The 13,207-nt window shown below is 33.1% G+C and overlaps 1 protein-coding gene and 1 long non-coding RNA gene across 16 annotated transcripts in view; one reads left to right on the top strand and one right to left on the bottom strand.

Annotated features, from left to right (window-relative positions):
- LOC309661903 overlaps nucleotides 1–13,207 on the top strand; it is a 1,098,809-nt gene that overhangs the window by 942,280 nt on the left and 143,322 nt on the right. The gene's annotated exons all lie outside the window — the stretch shown is intronic.
- ANKRD17 (ankyrin repeat domain 17) overlaps nucleotides 1–13,207 on the bottom strand; it is a 169,412-nt gene that overhangs the window by 35,513 nt on the left and 120,692 nt on the right. For 14 of the 15 annotated variants that reach the window (XM_082463682.1, XM_082463694.1, XM_082463689.1 and 11 more), the window contains 7 exons: nucleotides 12,959–13,104; nucleotides 8,993–9,135; nucleotides 8,250–8,463; nucleotides 7,565–7,740; nucleotides 6,306–6,468; nucleotides 3,885–3,980; nucleotides 2,476–2,592 (listed from right to left, as the gene is read on the bottom strand). In XM_082463682.1, coding sequence (XP_082319808.1) covers nucleotides 2,476–2,592; nucleotides 3,885–3,980; nucleotides 6,306–6,468; nucleotides 7,565–7,740; nucleotides 8,250–8,463; nucleotides 8,993–9,135; nucleotides 12,959–13,104 — 1,055 coding nt within the window. The remainder of the gene's footprint in view (nucleotides 1–2,475; nucleotides 2,593–3,884; nucleotides 3,981–6,305; nucleotides 6,469–7,564; nucleotides 7,741–8,249; nucleotides 8,464–8,992; nucleotides 9,136–12,958; nucleotides 13,105–13,207) is intronic. The other variant, XM_082463692.1, reaches the window with a different exon arrangement.

The following is a 13,207-nucleotide window of genomic DNA, read 5'->3' as shown; positions in this document are numbered from 1 at the left end:
AGACAGGTGTAAGAAGTGGTGTGAGTGGGCAGAACATGTAAGGTCTTAAAAGGCTTTAAAGGTTAGAAGTGAGGACTTTTAGTTAATTACCATACCAGGTTTTGAACTTCAGTTACCTTACAATGATGGCGTATGCTTTTCTTTTAGTTATCTTTGCATAGTTCACAGTTTAAACTGAACACATTATTGTAATAAAGAAAAAAGAAAAAAAATCATTGAAGTTGATTGAGAATAGACATGCACAATAGGACATTCCTAAAAGCTGCTTCTTGACTTCGTGATCCACAGGTATGCAGTAAATCTCTAAATGTATTTCATGTAACGTATAAACAACAAAGGTTTGAAACAATTAAAGATTTTATTTAAAAACAGATATCTATGTCTCAGCTATAGAAAGGATGCCTTCTAAGATTTATAAAAATGCAAAAAGAAACAATACTATGAAATAACTATTACTTAGCGATTCTAACATCTAAAAATGAGAGAGTAATGCAAAAACAGGATATTATAATATTATAAGGAGAAAGCACTAAAAGGTAGGTTGACTTCAATTAAGGGAGGAGAGGAAAGCAGGGAATTTAGAATAAAAAAAGTGGATTTAAATCTTAGCCTAGCTTTGGCAAGTTACTTAACTTCCCATAGATTCAGTTTCTCCATCTGTAATATGAGGGTAATAATATTTCTTACAGAGAAGACTCAAATAATACATAATCTGTCAAACAACTTGGCCCTATTACATTGCCTGGTATTTAGTAAACATTAAATAAATATTTGATGAAACTGAATATTAAAAATAGGTAAAGTAACAGTTACAATAATTATAACAATATCTGTTCTCAATGTGTTCATATTCAATTAAAACTTCAAAGTGGCCAAAAAAGCTAATTTTCATTTGATCAGAATCTAAACTAGAAAGTTTTTAAAATGAAGAACCTCTGATTTTAAATATATTTTTCAGAAAATAATAGTGTATTTTCACATTGACTTTACAACAAAATGTTTAAAATAATTCATCTTTTCTTTATGTGAGATGAAATATATAGCTTAACAAAGTCAGTAAGTCTAATTAAAAAGAATGGACCTGACTCAAATGAAAAATGTTATACATACAATTGACCTGTGAACAACACTGTGCAGGCCCACTTTATGCAGATTCTTTAAAATAAATAAGTACTACAGTACTACATAATCTGTGGTTGGTTGAAATCCACAGACTTGAAACTGCAGATACGGAGGGCCCAAGTGTAAAGTTACACATTGATTTTTCAACTGCATGGGGGTGGGGGGCCCCAGCCCCCACTATCACTGCATATCCTTTATAAATCTAAAAAGTATATGTTAAATTTCATAGCATTTTTAACCTTTTTAAAAAAGATGAAATATGGCAGAATATATATTCCATAATATTCAATACCAACCAATTCTTTTCCTACTATTACATTCTAGAGTACAGTTATTGATAGGAACAGAGAGTAAAGAAGCAGCTATGGGACTGCCCAAACTGTACATTGTTTGGAGTGTTTTACTCCCCACGGGAATAAATGGGAATGATACTGTAGTGTGCCTGAAAGAGAAAAATACAAGAGAAGTCATCCATTTAAAAAGGTACGCATTAAGGGGCAGGAAAGGAATAAAGACACAGACGTAGAGAACGGACTTGAGGACACGGGGAGGGGGAAAGGTAAGCTGGGACGAAGTGAGAGAGTGGCATGGACTTATATATACTAACAAATGTAAAATAGGTAGCTAGTGGGAAGCAGCTGCATAGCACAGGGAGATCAGCTCCGTTGCTTTGTGACCACCTAGAGGGGTGGGATGGGGGGGGTGGGAGGGAGACACAAGAGGGAGGAGATATGGGGATATATGTATATGTATAGCTGATTCACTTTGTTATAAAGCAGAAACTAACACACTATTGTAAAGCAATTATACTCTAATAAAGATGTTAAAAAAATAATAGATATACAATAAATTTCATGCATTTAAATTGTACAATTTTATAAAAATAAAATAAAATAAAAAGGTACGCATTAAACATTCCATCAACTGGTCGTATTTCACTAGTTGGTCATGGTTTGGTAGTGTATGCCTTCGTAGTGTATTTGGTACTTCTGATAAATCCGTTGGCAACAAATTACAAGGTCTAGGATCAATGAAGTACAGAGTTGGATGGGGATTAAGAGAACAGTTGAGATAACTGAGCATTAGAGGCTAGGTTCCCTGACTTGCAGATCAATGCAATTCCTACAATAACATTTTGTTAATTTGATTATAAAGAAAACTATTTTAACGATATAATGATGTTTAAAATACTTATAATTCTCTCCACTATCTGAGCCAAACTTGGAGAGAAAACCATGTACATAATTTAAAGCAAAACCAAAACAAAACAAAAAACCACAGATTACAAATTAGGAGGAAGAGAAGCTGAAAGGAAAAAAGTAGGTATTTTTCATATGTAAAGGTTACCATTACCTTTTCCAAGTCTAACTCCTCTAATAAAATGCTGGCATTTTTGTTTGCTTCAGCAGCCTGCCTATCTTTGGCTTGTACTATCGACTCCATACAAAGGTGACACTTCTTCAGCATCTCCTAAAATGAAAAATTAAGATGTTTCCAGACTCAAAAAATTAACATTTAGAGATTCCTGAAAACATGAAAATATTAATTAAGGTACTTGAATGAACATAAGCAATAAAGATCAGTAGTAGGGCAAAAAAAGAGTGCAAATAAAAACAATTTAAATGGTATATTTTTAAAAATACATAAGCAAAGAGCCTCTGTTGTTCTTCAAAATAATATCCATTTGACTGGTACTAAAATTATTTACTCCTGTAATTTAAATATGAGAAATCATACTGCAAATAGAGCTGCAATAATCTGTCAGCTGGTTAATGGGCTAAAGGAAAAGGTCAATGTTAACAAAAGAAAATCGGTTTAAAACAATTTAAAATACTTATTTGGCAAGAACTGTTCTCAAATATTTAAGCTTTGTTGCTATAACTTCTTGTGCTAGAATCATTCATAAAAAGCACGTATTTATAGACTTATCTCAGTGATTTCATTCTTAGAACATACACTTTTTGACAGGAAAGGGATGTTTCCCTATTAAGACAAAAGCTTTATTTTTAATCTCTGCCCCCCTTCCATAAGGGGTATCCAGTATTAATTGTCATAAATGAATCTAGAGGTAGGCAAGACAGTGGATTAGCTATGTTAAATAAAACTTATGGGAAAAAGCTGTTCACTATCATGTGATAACTGCTGAGAAAATGAAAGACATTTTTAGATTTTTCAGAGGCATGTCTTAGGATTTTGTTCAAATATTTTGATCTCAATTAGAATTCTAAAGGGATTTATTTTATTTTCCGTACTTTCCCTGCAAAAATCCTAGCAAATTCATTCTTAAACTGACAGTTACTCCAACTTTTATATTATGTTGAACATGTTAAGAGTTTTCTTGACCATAATTAAAAGTACTGTGTTAATTTTTGTTTAGGTATAAAAAAAATCCACTGACTTGTTCCTCTCAGAAGAGATATCTGTCTGGATAGATTATAGCACTAATGAATAGTAACAATAATTTGCTTTAGATTGTTTAGTATTTACATTAAAATTAAATTAGCTTAAGTACTATTTAAAAAGATAAAGTAATTCTAAAACAGAAAATGTTTTATTACTTCATGAGGTAAGTAAATCATCTGAAGAGTTTCTTAAATATTATACTTCATTCCCAAATACTAGATAAATGAAAATTGCTATGTACCACACATTATTGCTCAAACTAAGACTTTTTTTACCTTAGTGTGGAATATACATATATATAAAAAGCCAAATGGGATCCCAAGCTCATATAATGGGGATGAATTTAATCAGTATATTACCTTATCAGTGATCGTTGCTATGTATCTCATACATTCAGAATCTGATGGAAACTGATTGACTTCTTTGACTAAGTAGCGCACCACCTTCACATGACCCTAAAAAATAGATATCAATGTCAGACTGAAAACAGACTCTATCAGGATTCAGTGAATCTAGTCTGTCTTAACTAAGATTCCATTAACATTAGTGCCACAAAATAAAGACTTAAATTGGGTATTATTCGCACTTTAAATGAAAAAGAGACAGGCTTTGGTTCTAAGAAGTTAGATAAATCTACATTGTTCATTTTCATCCTACCCTCCAAAAAAAAAAGTACAGAATAACGTGACCTAAAATTCTAAACCATTCTGAATTTAAAAAACAATAAAGTCAGTATGAAGAAATGCAGGATATGTGTGAAAGAAAAGAAAAACCTCATCTTTTTTTTCTAGCTAATTCATTAGAACTGAGCATCCTGTTTCAATTTTAAGCATTAAAAGAGTAGAAATAATAATTTTGTTCTTTCTTTGAGATAAAAACTGAATGCATAGCACTATACTAGGTAGTGCAAAAGAAATAACATACACTTCCTTAAAGCTTGAGCGATGATATTATTCACTGTAACACAGTTCACTAAGTTCAAAATCTTTAGACCAGTCTTCAAGAGGCTCTCTACTTTCTCTAATCCACACTATTACTGACACAACACATATAAACAGATGAATAAACATCTGTTTATATTTAGTACATTTCCTCTATTGCATTTATTTCTTCCTTCTCATCTGCATCCTTTTGAACTATCCCTATCTTTTAATGAATAGCTTAAATGCCATTTGCACCTTTCCTTGATAGCTCACCAACACCTCTACAGTATTTAAACTATTTATATGGGACAACTCATACAGCTACCTGACTTTGTGTGTGGATCCCTGATTATTACATTTTGTACAAAATGCAACCGTTGGAATCTGTACAATGTAATATGCCAACAATTACAGTTGTACATGGTCGGTACTAAGAAAATAAATAATGGAATGAATACAAAGAGTATAAAAGATAAGTGCCTTTCTTAAGGAGCAAAGTCTATTTGGAAAGATGAGATATATGCATGTTAGATGTTAAGGTAATAACAATATATATTTGTCAAAATAAATGATAAAGATAATAATGAATTGCAGAATTTCTACAACCTTTAAGAGATTAGATATCTCAATGTGAGCTCAAATGGAATGGGAAGAGTTTCTGTAGAAGGGGAGATTTACACTGTACCCAGAGAATGAGTAATTTTGGAAGAATGAGGAAGGACATGGGCATTCCCAAGATGAGAACAAAGGTGCTATGAGAGACAATGACAAAAGACCAAGCAAGGATAAGACTCCACATTAGGGACTCAATGGGAGATGAGTTCTAAAAGCACTAGATTGGGCTTTGAATAACAAACTAAGATTGGATTTCAAAGGATTACAGAGACTGGGGAGACATGAAAAGGGACTTGAAGAGGATACTAACATAGTGAAATGGTTTGGATGATAAACTTGATATGCTAGCTTGCTTGGAGAAGAGGTAGGTAGCCACTGAGAATAAGTTTGATTAGCGAGGAAAAAAAAATTCAGAGAGTCAGTGGGAAGGTAGTCTAGAACACCCAGGGAGGAGGTGGTATAAAGAACAAGAAGAGTCAGAGAGAATAATAAGACAAAAAGGAAAAGATGATTTTTTTACAATCTATATTATTAAAAATTTTCAATACAACAAAGTAATTTGGAATCTATAAGAGATTTTACCTACGTGAATGACAAAACTCAAAATTATACCTACAGAATGACAAAACTCAAAATTATAATCCCTGGAATAGTAGTCTGGCTTCCCCAATAACAAATCAGACCTGCATTTAAGAGATCAACCAAAACATTAAATCAAATTACTTATACACAGTTCTGTGCTATGCATTACAGAAAGTTTCAATTTCACAAAATTTATTTCTACTTCTGAAGGTTTCAAATACTGGCAGCTGAATTTTCATTTTTCCTTTTTTCCTAGAAATTAAAGTGAATAATTAAAAATGAAATCAATTTAAGTTAAATTTTTCTCTGCTGTGCTAATACAAGAAAACACTCATTCATAAACAAGTAATTAATTACTCTTAGTTGGATTTATATTTTGTGAAAGATTAAGATTGCAACTAGATTCTGAAACTACTACTTAGAACAACTTTTTAAAAGTTTACTTAGCTTTGACATCCAATATGGATACTATTAATGGCTTTTCTGGCATGCCTGTATCTACCTTTCAAAGTTGCCATCAGAGTGATTATTTGCTTATTATTTTACTGCTTTCATCAGTACTGTTAGATCCTAAAATGAGAGTCTTTAGTGATAATTAAATTATGCACTTCCTAGCCTAAGTGAAAAATATCCAAGTGACCGAGGATGAAAGACTCCTACCTTTCTAAATGCTGCCATAAGAGGAGTTATCTTGCGGTTATCAGCTGCATCCACATCTGCGCCTGCTTGCACCAGTAACTGAACCACGTCAAGGTGTCCACCATTTGCTGCCAGCCACAATGGAGTGTTCCCCTTCTTGTTACGTACATCAATGTGAGCACCCCTAAATGAATGACACAAATATCACTTTTAAATGAAATGACACAGATAATAATAAAAATCAACTAAGAATTTTGTGAAAATATTTTGTAAAGGAAAAAATTGTTTAAAATATATAGGACTAAAATATATTTCTCTCTCAGAATTACATTACAAAGAATTTCCAGTCATCAAATTAAAAGCCACTGAATCAAAACTAACGATACATCAATAATTGCTTTCTTATTTTAAAAATAATGACTCTTTGTGCATAATTCTGAGCTTCAAATCCTGAGAAAATGTAAAATTTTCTTTAGTGAAAAATAATGGTACATCCTGTTAATATCATAATATATTAAACAGTATCCTAGAGCATAAACAGTATCCTATGAGGCGATTATATCTTTCAGACTATTTGTATTCATGTATTTATATTATGTGGCTTCATAAAAGAATGAATCTTAAAACAACATGAAGGTTTAGCACTCAGTGGGCATCATGGTAGATAAGACTCATGGTAAATAACTAGTTGATAGTAGCTACTACTAATTACTACTGTTAGGACACCATGCAAAAGTCTTTCAGACTGTTAAAGTAGGAAATCCAATTCAGCATACAAGCAACTTTGAAAGACTGGCAAGTAACTCCTAAGTGACTGAAAACAAAAAATATCCTGGACTCTATCTTATATCTTGAACAGTTCCATAACTGTCTCTTAAAAGCCCTAATTACCATAAAGAACAAGAAAATCAACAATGAAGCCTTAGATTATTGCCAGACTTACAAGACTTAAGGTGATATCTTTGCAAAACTGTGTGGGAGATGTGAATATGGATGACAATAGCTGGATGTTCAAATAGCTTATTATAGTACTTTAAAAGTATATACACAGACAAAAAAGGAAGAAAAGAAGTATTTCAAGATTGTACTGAAATATATTAAACAAAGCAGCATAGCTCTGGATGGGTGGAAAATAATAGAGGTAGGTTTAAAACATAAAAAAAATACACTGCAGTTTATAGAAGTAATCACATTTGATTTTTTAATAGTTCAATTTGCACAGAGAATAGTAATCACTAGTAACACCATGTTCATATATGAAGGATATGGTAGCATCATACCTGCCAATGAGAAGCTCACAGAATTTATAATGCCCTTTATCTGCTGCTATGGTTAAAGCTGTATCTCTCGAGGAGGGCACTGGAGGGGCATTAACATCAGCACCTTTATCCAAAAGAACTCGGCCCACCTCTGCATATCCACCAGAGGCAGCTTCCATTAGCGGTGTGAGGCCAGTCTAGGTTTAGTGAAAAACAAAAAACAACACGTAAGAGACCAGAAAGTACTAAAATGTTAAAGAACAACGATCTGGGGGAGCAATACGGTATAGCTATTACAAAATTCATGACTAAATTTCAGCACTGACACTGCTAACCTCTCTCAGTTACAGTGAGGTCTACTGAAAGCAGATGATTCTACCTAATGTCCATTTGTTGGTAAAAATTTTAAGACACATGTACTTGGCATATAACTGGCACTTAATAAATGCTCCCTCTCTTCTCTTTCATAATACTACATAGTTTTCAGCTGATAACCCCAATGTCATTATTACCTATAAAAATCTATTGCTGAGGTATTTTCAAGAGTTAATGCTTAACTGAGTCATACAGAATGATTTCTGTTTAAATACATATCTAAGAGATAAATGTTACTACAAAGTACTAGAAGTATAATTAGCATATTGCTAATGTACACCTTAAATGTCAAAGCAATAAATCCATGGGTAAATCTCAGACTTTTTCTTACCTTAGCTCTGTGTTCCACATTTGCTTTTCTATCAAGCAGAAGACTAACCACTTCAGTTCTTCCTTGGAAGCAGGCTAAGGTAAGGGCAGTGTTCCGATTGGTTTCTATTTGAGCATTTATGTCAGAGCCCATGTCTAACAGGAGCTTAACGGCAGCTGTGTGCCCATTCATAGCTGCTAACATCAGAGGAGAAATACCCAATTTGCTACCAGTTCTGGGGGTGGAAGTATGGGGAGAACAAAGGGAAAAATATATTTTTTAAATGTCCCAGAAAAACTAGATGATAATACAGAATTCTATCTTAGGATTTAAGATTCTTTATTTTGCAGAATTATTTAAAATAATCATTCTTCTCAGCCCTACTAAATCCTTGAGATATGACCAAGACTACACTACAAATCTTTTACTACCCAGAACTAGAATACTTTCTGTATCTCATTCAACATAATGACTTGGGCTGAAAAGTGATAAATTATTAAGTCATTATTAAAAATGAACTTTCCATTCTAAAGTATATACTTGCTTGCTTAATAAAAACATAAGACAGATGTGTTTATGTTTAGCATAAGAAATAAAGTAATTGATAATTTTTTCAAGTTCTATGTCAACAGTTTTAAACACTTAAATTTGAATTCTAAATTTGTAATGAAGGCATTTCCTAAATATGGCATTAAAAAAAGTGTTCTACAAATATCTTTAACATAACACTGTTAAGGGACTTGGAGAGAGAGAATAAAACTTGCCTAGAATTAATCTCAGCTCCTGCATTTAGTAATATTTTGATAATGTTCACATAGCCACCAGAAGCAGCCAGGCTTAGAGGTGTGTAATCAGAAACATTCCTGTGCTCTTTATTTGCCCCTCGAGCTAACAATAGCTCCACCACCTAGAAAAAGAAAAGGAAAAATGTGTTTTCTTCTTATGGTGAGACAACTTGCAAGGTGTATATTTCTGATTTCTCTTTTTTTCTGCTTTATTGTATAACAAAAGAAGGGGAAAGTCAGTCATCCTTTGTACAAAATCAGTCTCAAATGAAAGCAAAAGGTCTTAGAGGCCAATAAAGGGATAGTTTCTCAAGTAAAATCCATTTTGGATTCTGCTGAAATGGCACAGTGTTTTCATTGAAAGATCTTGACCTCATGTGTTCCTGTGCAATGCTGTTTTGGAAATTAGTATTTCTGTATTATTCTACCACATAGTGGTAAAATAGAATAAGATTTTTTCATTTATACATGTAAATGTCCTTAAAATATTTTTTAAACTTAAAATCAAAAACTAAATGTTAAAAACATTTTTGGAATAAAGCTAACACTTATCTTCCCCCAACATTTTACCATAAAAATTTTTAAGCACACAGAAAAGTTGAAAAAAATTTACATACGATCATCACCTAGATTCTACCATTAACATTCTCCTCTACTTACTTTATCACATTTATTCGTCTGTCCATCATTTTTTGATGCATTTCATTTCTAAGTAAATTGCAGACACCTGCAATTTCCCTTAAACACATCAGCATGTGTACCATGAACTAAACTCTTATTTGTTTTTAAGCTTTTTAGGTTTTTTTTTAGGTGAAATTTGTAACTTTCAATAAATGCACAAAACTTAAGTGTATATTCACTGAGTATCGACAAATGCATAAACCTAATTTAAATTTGTTATTTACTCATGTTCTTTCTCAGTCAATCCTACCCAAAGATTAGTTTCATTTACCATAGATCTTCATATAAATCAATCACACAGTGTTTGAGAGTCATCTGTGTGTACTGCGTAGCATTCCATTATGTGAATATGCTGCTTTATTCTATTGATAAACATCTCTACTGTTTCTAGTTTTGGGCAATTCTGAATAAAGTTGCTATGAACATTTCTTGTGGAAATATATTTTCATTGCTCATGGGCTCCACCTAGTAGCAGAATTTCTGGGTGCATGTTTAGTTAAGAAATTGCCTGGGGCTTCCCTGGTGGCACAGTGGTTGAGAATCTGCTTGCCAATGCAGGGGACACGGGTTCGAGCCCTGGTCTGGGAAGATCTCACATGCCGCGGAGCAACTAGGCCCGTGAGCCACAATTACTGAGCCTGTGCGTCTGGAACCTGTGCTCCGCAACAAGAGAGGCCGCGACAGTGAAAGGCCCGAGCACCGCAATGAAGCGTGGCCCCCACTTGCCGCCAACTAGAGAAAGCCCTCGCACAGAAACGAAGACCCAACACAGCCATAAACAAATAAATAAAAAATAAATTAAAAACAAAACACACAAAAAAAGGCATATTATAAAAAAAAAAAAAAAAAAAAAAAAGAAATTGCCAAACCTGTTCCTAAAGTGGTTGTACTATTTACACTCTCATCAACAAGGAGTTCTGGTTGCTCCACATCCTCAGCAAAACTTGGTATTGTCAACCTTTATAATTTTAGCCATTCTAGTGGATGTGGCTGGTGGTATCTCACTGGGGTCTTAATTTGCATTCCCTGATAGCTAAGAATATTTAGCATTTATTTAAGTGCCATTCATAGATCTTTTGTCCATTATGCCATTTAATGCACGAAACAACTCTTTGACACAGGTACTAGCATCTTCATCTTCATTTTACAAATGAGGCATAAGGAAGTTAAGGATTGTTCAAGATCACAGCACTTATCCTTGCTCTTACTGTTAAAAATATATCTAACTGGGAAACAAATAAATGTTAATGAACAGTGCTTTGCCTTACTACCAGCTAAAACTTTACTCGTTTGAATAAAGCTATGACCAATTTTATTTTTTTTTTGTTTTTTGGGTTTTTTAAAGTTTACATTCATAAGCATTTTCTTTTTTAAATTTCATTAAAAAAAATTTTTTTTTGAAGTACAGTTGATTTACAAAGTTGTGTTAGTTTCAGGTGTACAGCAAAGTGATTCAATTATACATACATATACATACTTTTTTTTTTTCAGATTCTTTTTCCTTAGAGGTTACTATAAAATAGAGTCTAGTTCCCTGTGCTATACAGTAGGTCCTTGTTGGTCATCTATTCCATACACAGCAGTGTGTATATGTTAATCCCAACCTCCTAATTTATCCCTCCCCCACTCCTTTCCCCTTTGGTAACCATAAGTTTGTTTTCTGTGTCTGTGGGTCTATTTCTGTTTTGTATATAAGTTCATTCGTATTTTTTTTTTTTAAGATTCCATGTATAAGCGATATGATTCTTATCTTCCTCTGAAGCTATGACTAATCTTAGATGACTTTCTATCACATTTTTGCTTTTAGAGCCAGTAAGACTAACTGGCTTATGTAACAAGATCATAAAAACAAGCCCCCAAATTGGCATTAGGCTATTTTATTTTACAAAGAGTCCCTTAAGCAATAAAGGGGAAAACCCTAATCAAATTTCTAAAGTTTTCTTAATTCCTTTATACAAAGATAACTGACCCTAGTTATCTCTCAGAGGGAATGGTCTATTCCCCAAAAGTAATAAACATTCAATATAAAAGAATTATTTTGTGATTTTATAGTAAAATGACTTCCTAATATTTTATTAATTACTTCAAAATACTTTACTGTTCTAATGACACCAAATAAAAGCAAGAGTGTTATAGGCAAAATTATTACCCTAAAAGACTTCTATAATTATTATAACCTCATCTGTTACATTTTAGTAAGAATACATAAAGATTACAGTAGGCTTTAACATTGCTTTGAAAGGAAGAAAATCAACTGATTTCTTTTTGATTCAATATTGAAAAATGTTATGAGACAAGTATTATTTCAAACCACACAGTGATTGAAAATTTCAGTTAAGTCAAAATTTTACTTTCATTATATACCAAAAACAGAACATCTACATTTCTGACTCACAGAATCACCTCCACTGTGGAATACAGAAAATAATTAGAATGGTGAAATAAAAAAGAAAAAGATTTTTAAGCTGAGAGTAGGAAACTCACCTGGAATGACCTAGAGTGCTTCCTAAATATAAGATTCAACAACCCCCTAATTGAGAAGTTACCAATCCATAGAGACAGCACGACTGGTGAATAGAACTGGATTTAAAAAACTGATTTAAAATGAGGTTATCCAACTAATTATTAAATGCCAGAAGAATGAGGTTATCCAACTGATTATTAAATGTCTGAAGAAGACACACAATGGAGCAAAGCTATGACCTCTTGGGCCTACACCTAAGCACACCAGCTGTTCTACCTAAAGAAACTAAAAGGTCATATAATATAACCGAGAACCTTTCCTCTAGAGTTGAGAAGGGCTGGGGAACAATTAAAAGACAAAAGTACTCAGGACAACTAAAAATTGAACACTCTTAATTCCCTACTAATCTTATACATAGAGAGCAACAGAGGCTGAGCTTAAGTACCTTTCACACTAAGTACTCTGGGACAGAGAAAGATGAGTGAATATAGGCCCCACTTAACAGGAACTTGCTGATTTGATTTGGGATGTCTTAATCATTCTCTTAGCCTGAATGCAATATAGAGGGATTCCTATGGCAGTTCGTACTTTTAGATGAGTAGGATAATAAACAATGTATGATTTTTCTGGCAAGACAGCTTATGCTAACACTAATTCTTATCCTTTTGCTAAAAGATTATAGTTTCAGTTACTGTGATAAATCTTAATGTCTGTCCACTGTTACCACAAAATCATATAAATTGAAGTGCACATCTGTTAAACAGAGAGAGAAAAAAAATTACACTTGGGGCCAATAATACCTCCTGTCTTCCCCCAGAACAAGCCAAAGATAGTGGTGTGTCCTTGGTTCTTTCTGACTGGGCTTCAATGTCTGCACCATTGTCCAGCAATATTTCCACAACACCAACATGACCAGCTGTAGCAGCCAAGATGAGCGGAGTAAAACCTGGAGTAAAATAAAGATCTTCTTAGCTAAGCAAAGAAACAGTGCTGTTTTCCATCAAAACAGGGCTACAAGTAGTATTTCGTCACAGAACACAAATAATTCA

Source organism: Balaenoptera physalus (genome assembly GCF_965194825.1).
Source record: "Balaenoptera physalus genome assembly, chromosome: 5".
Taxonomy (NCBI): domain Eukaryota; kingdom Metazoa; phylum Chordata; class Mammalia; order Artiodactyla; family Balaenopteridae; genus Balaenoptera; species Balaenoptera physalus.
This window is presented reverse-complemented; position numbering and strand designations above follow the sequence as displayed.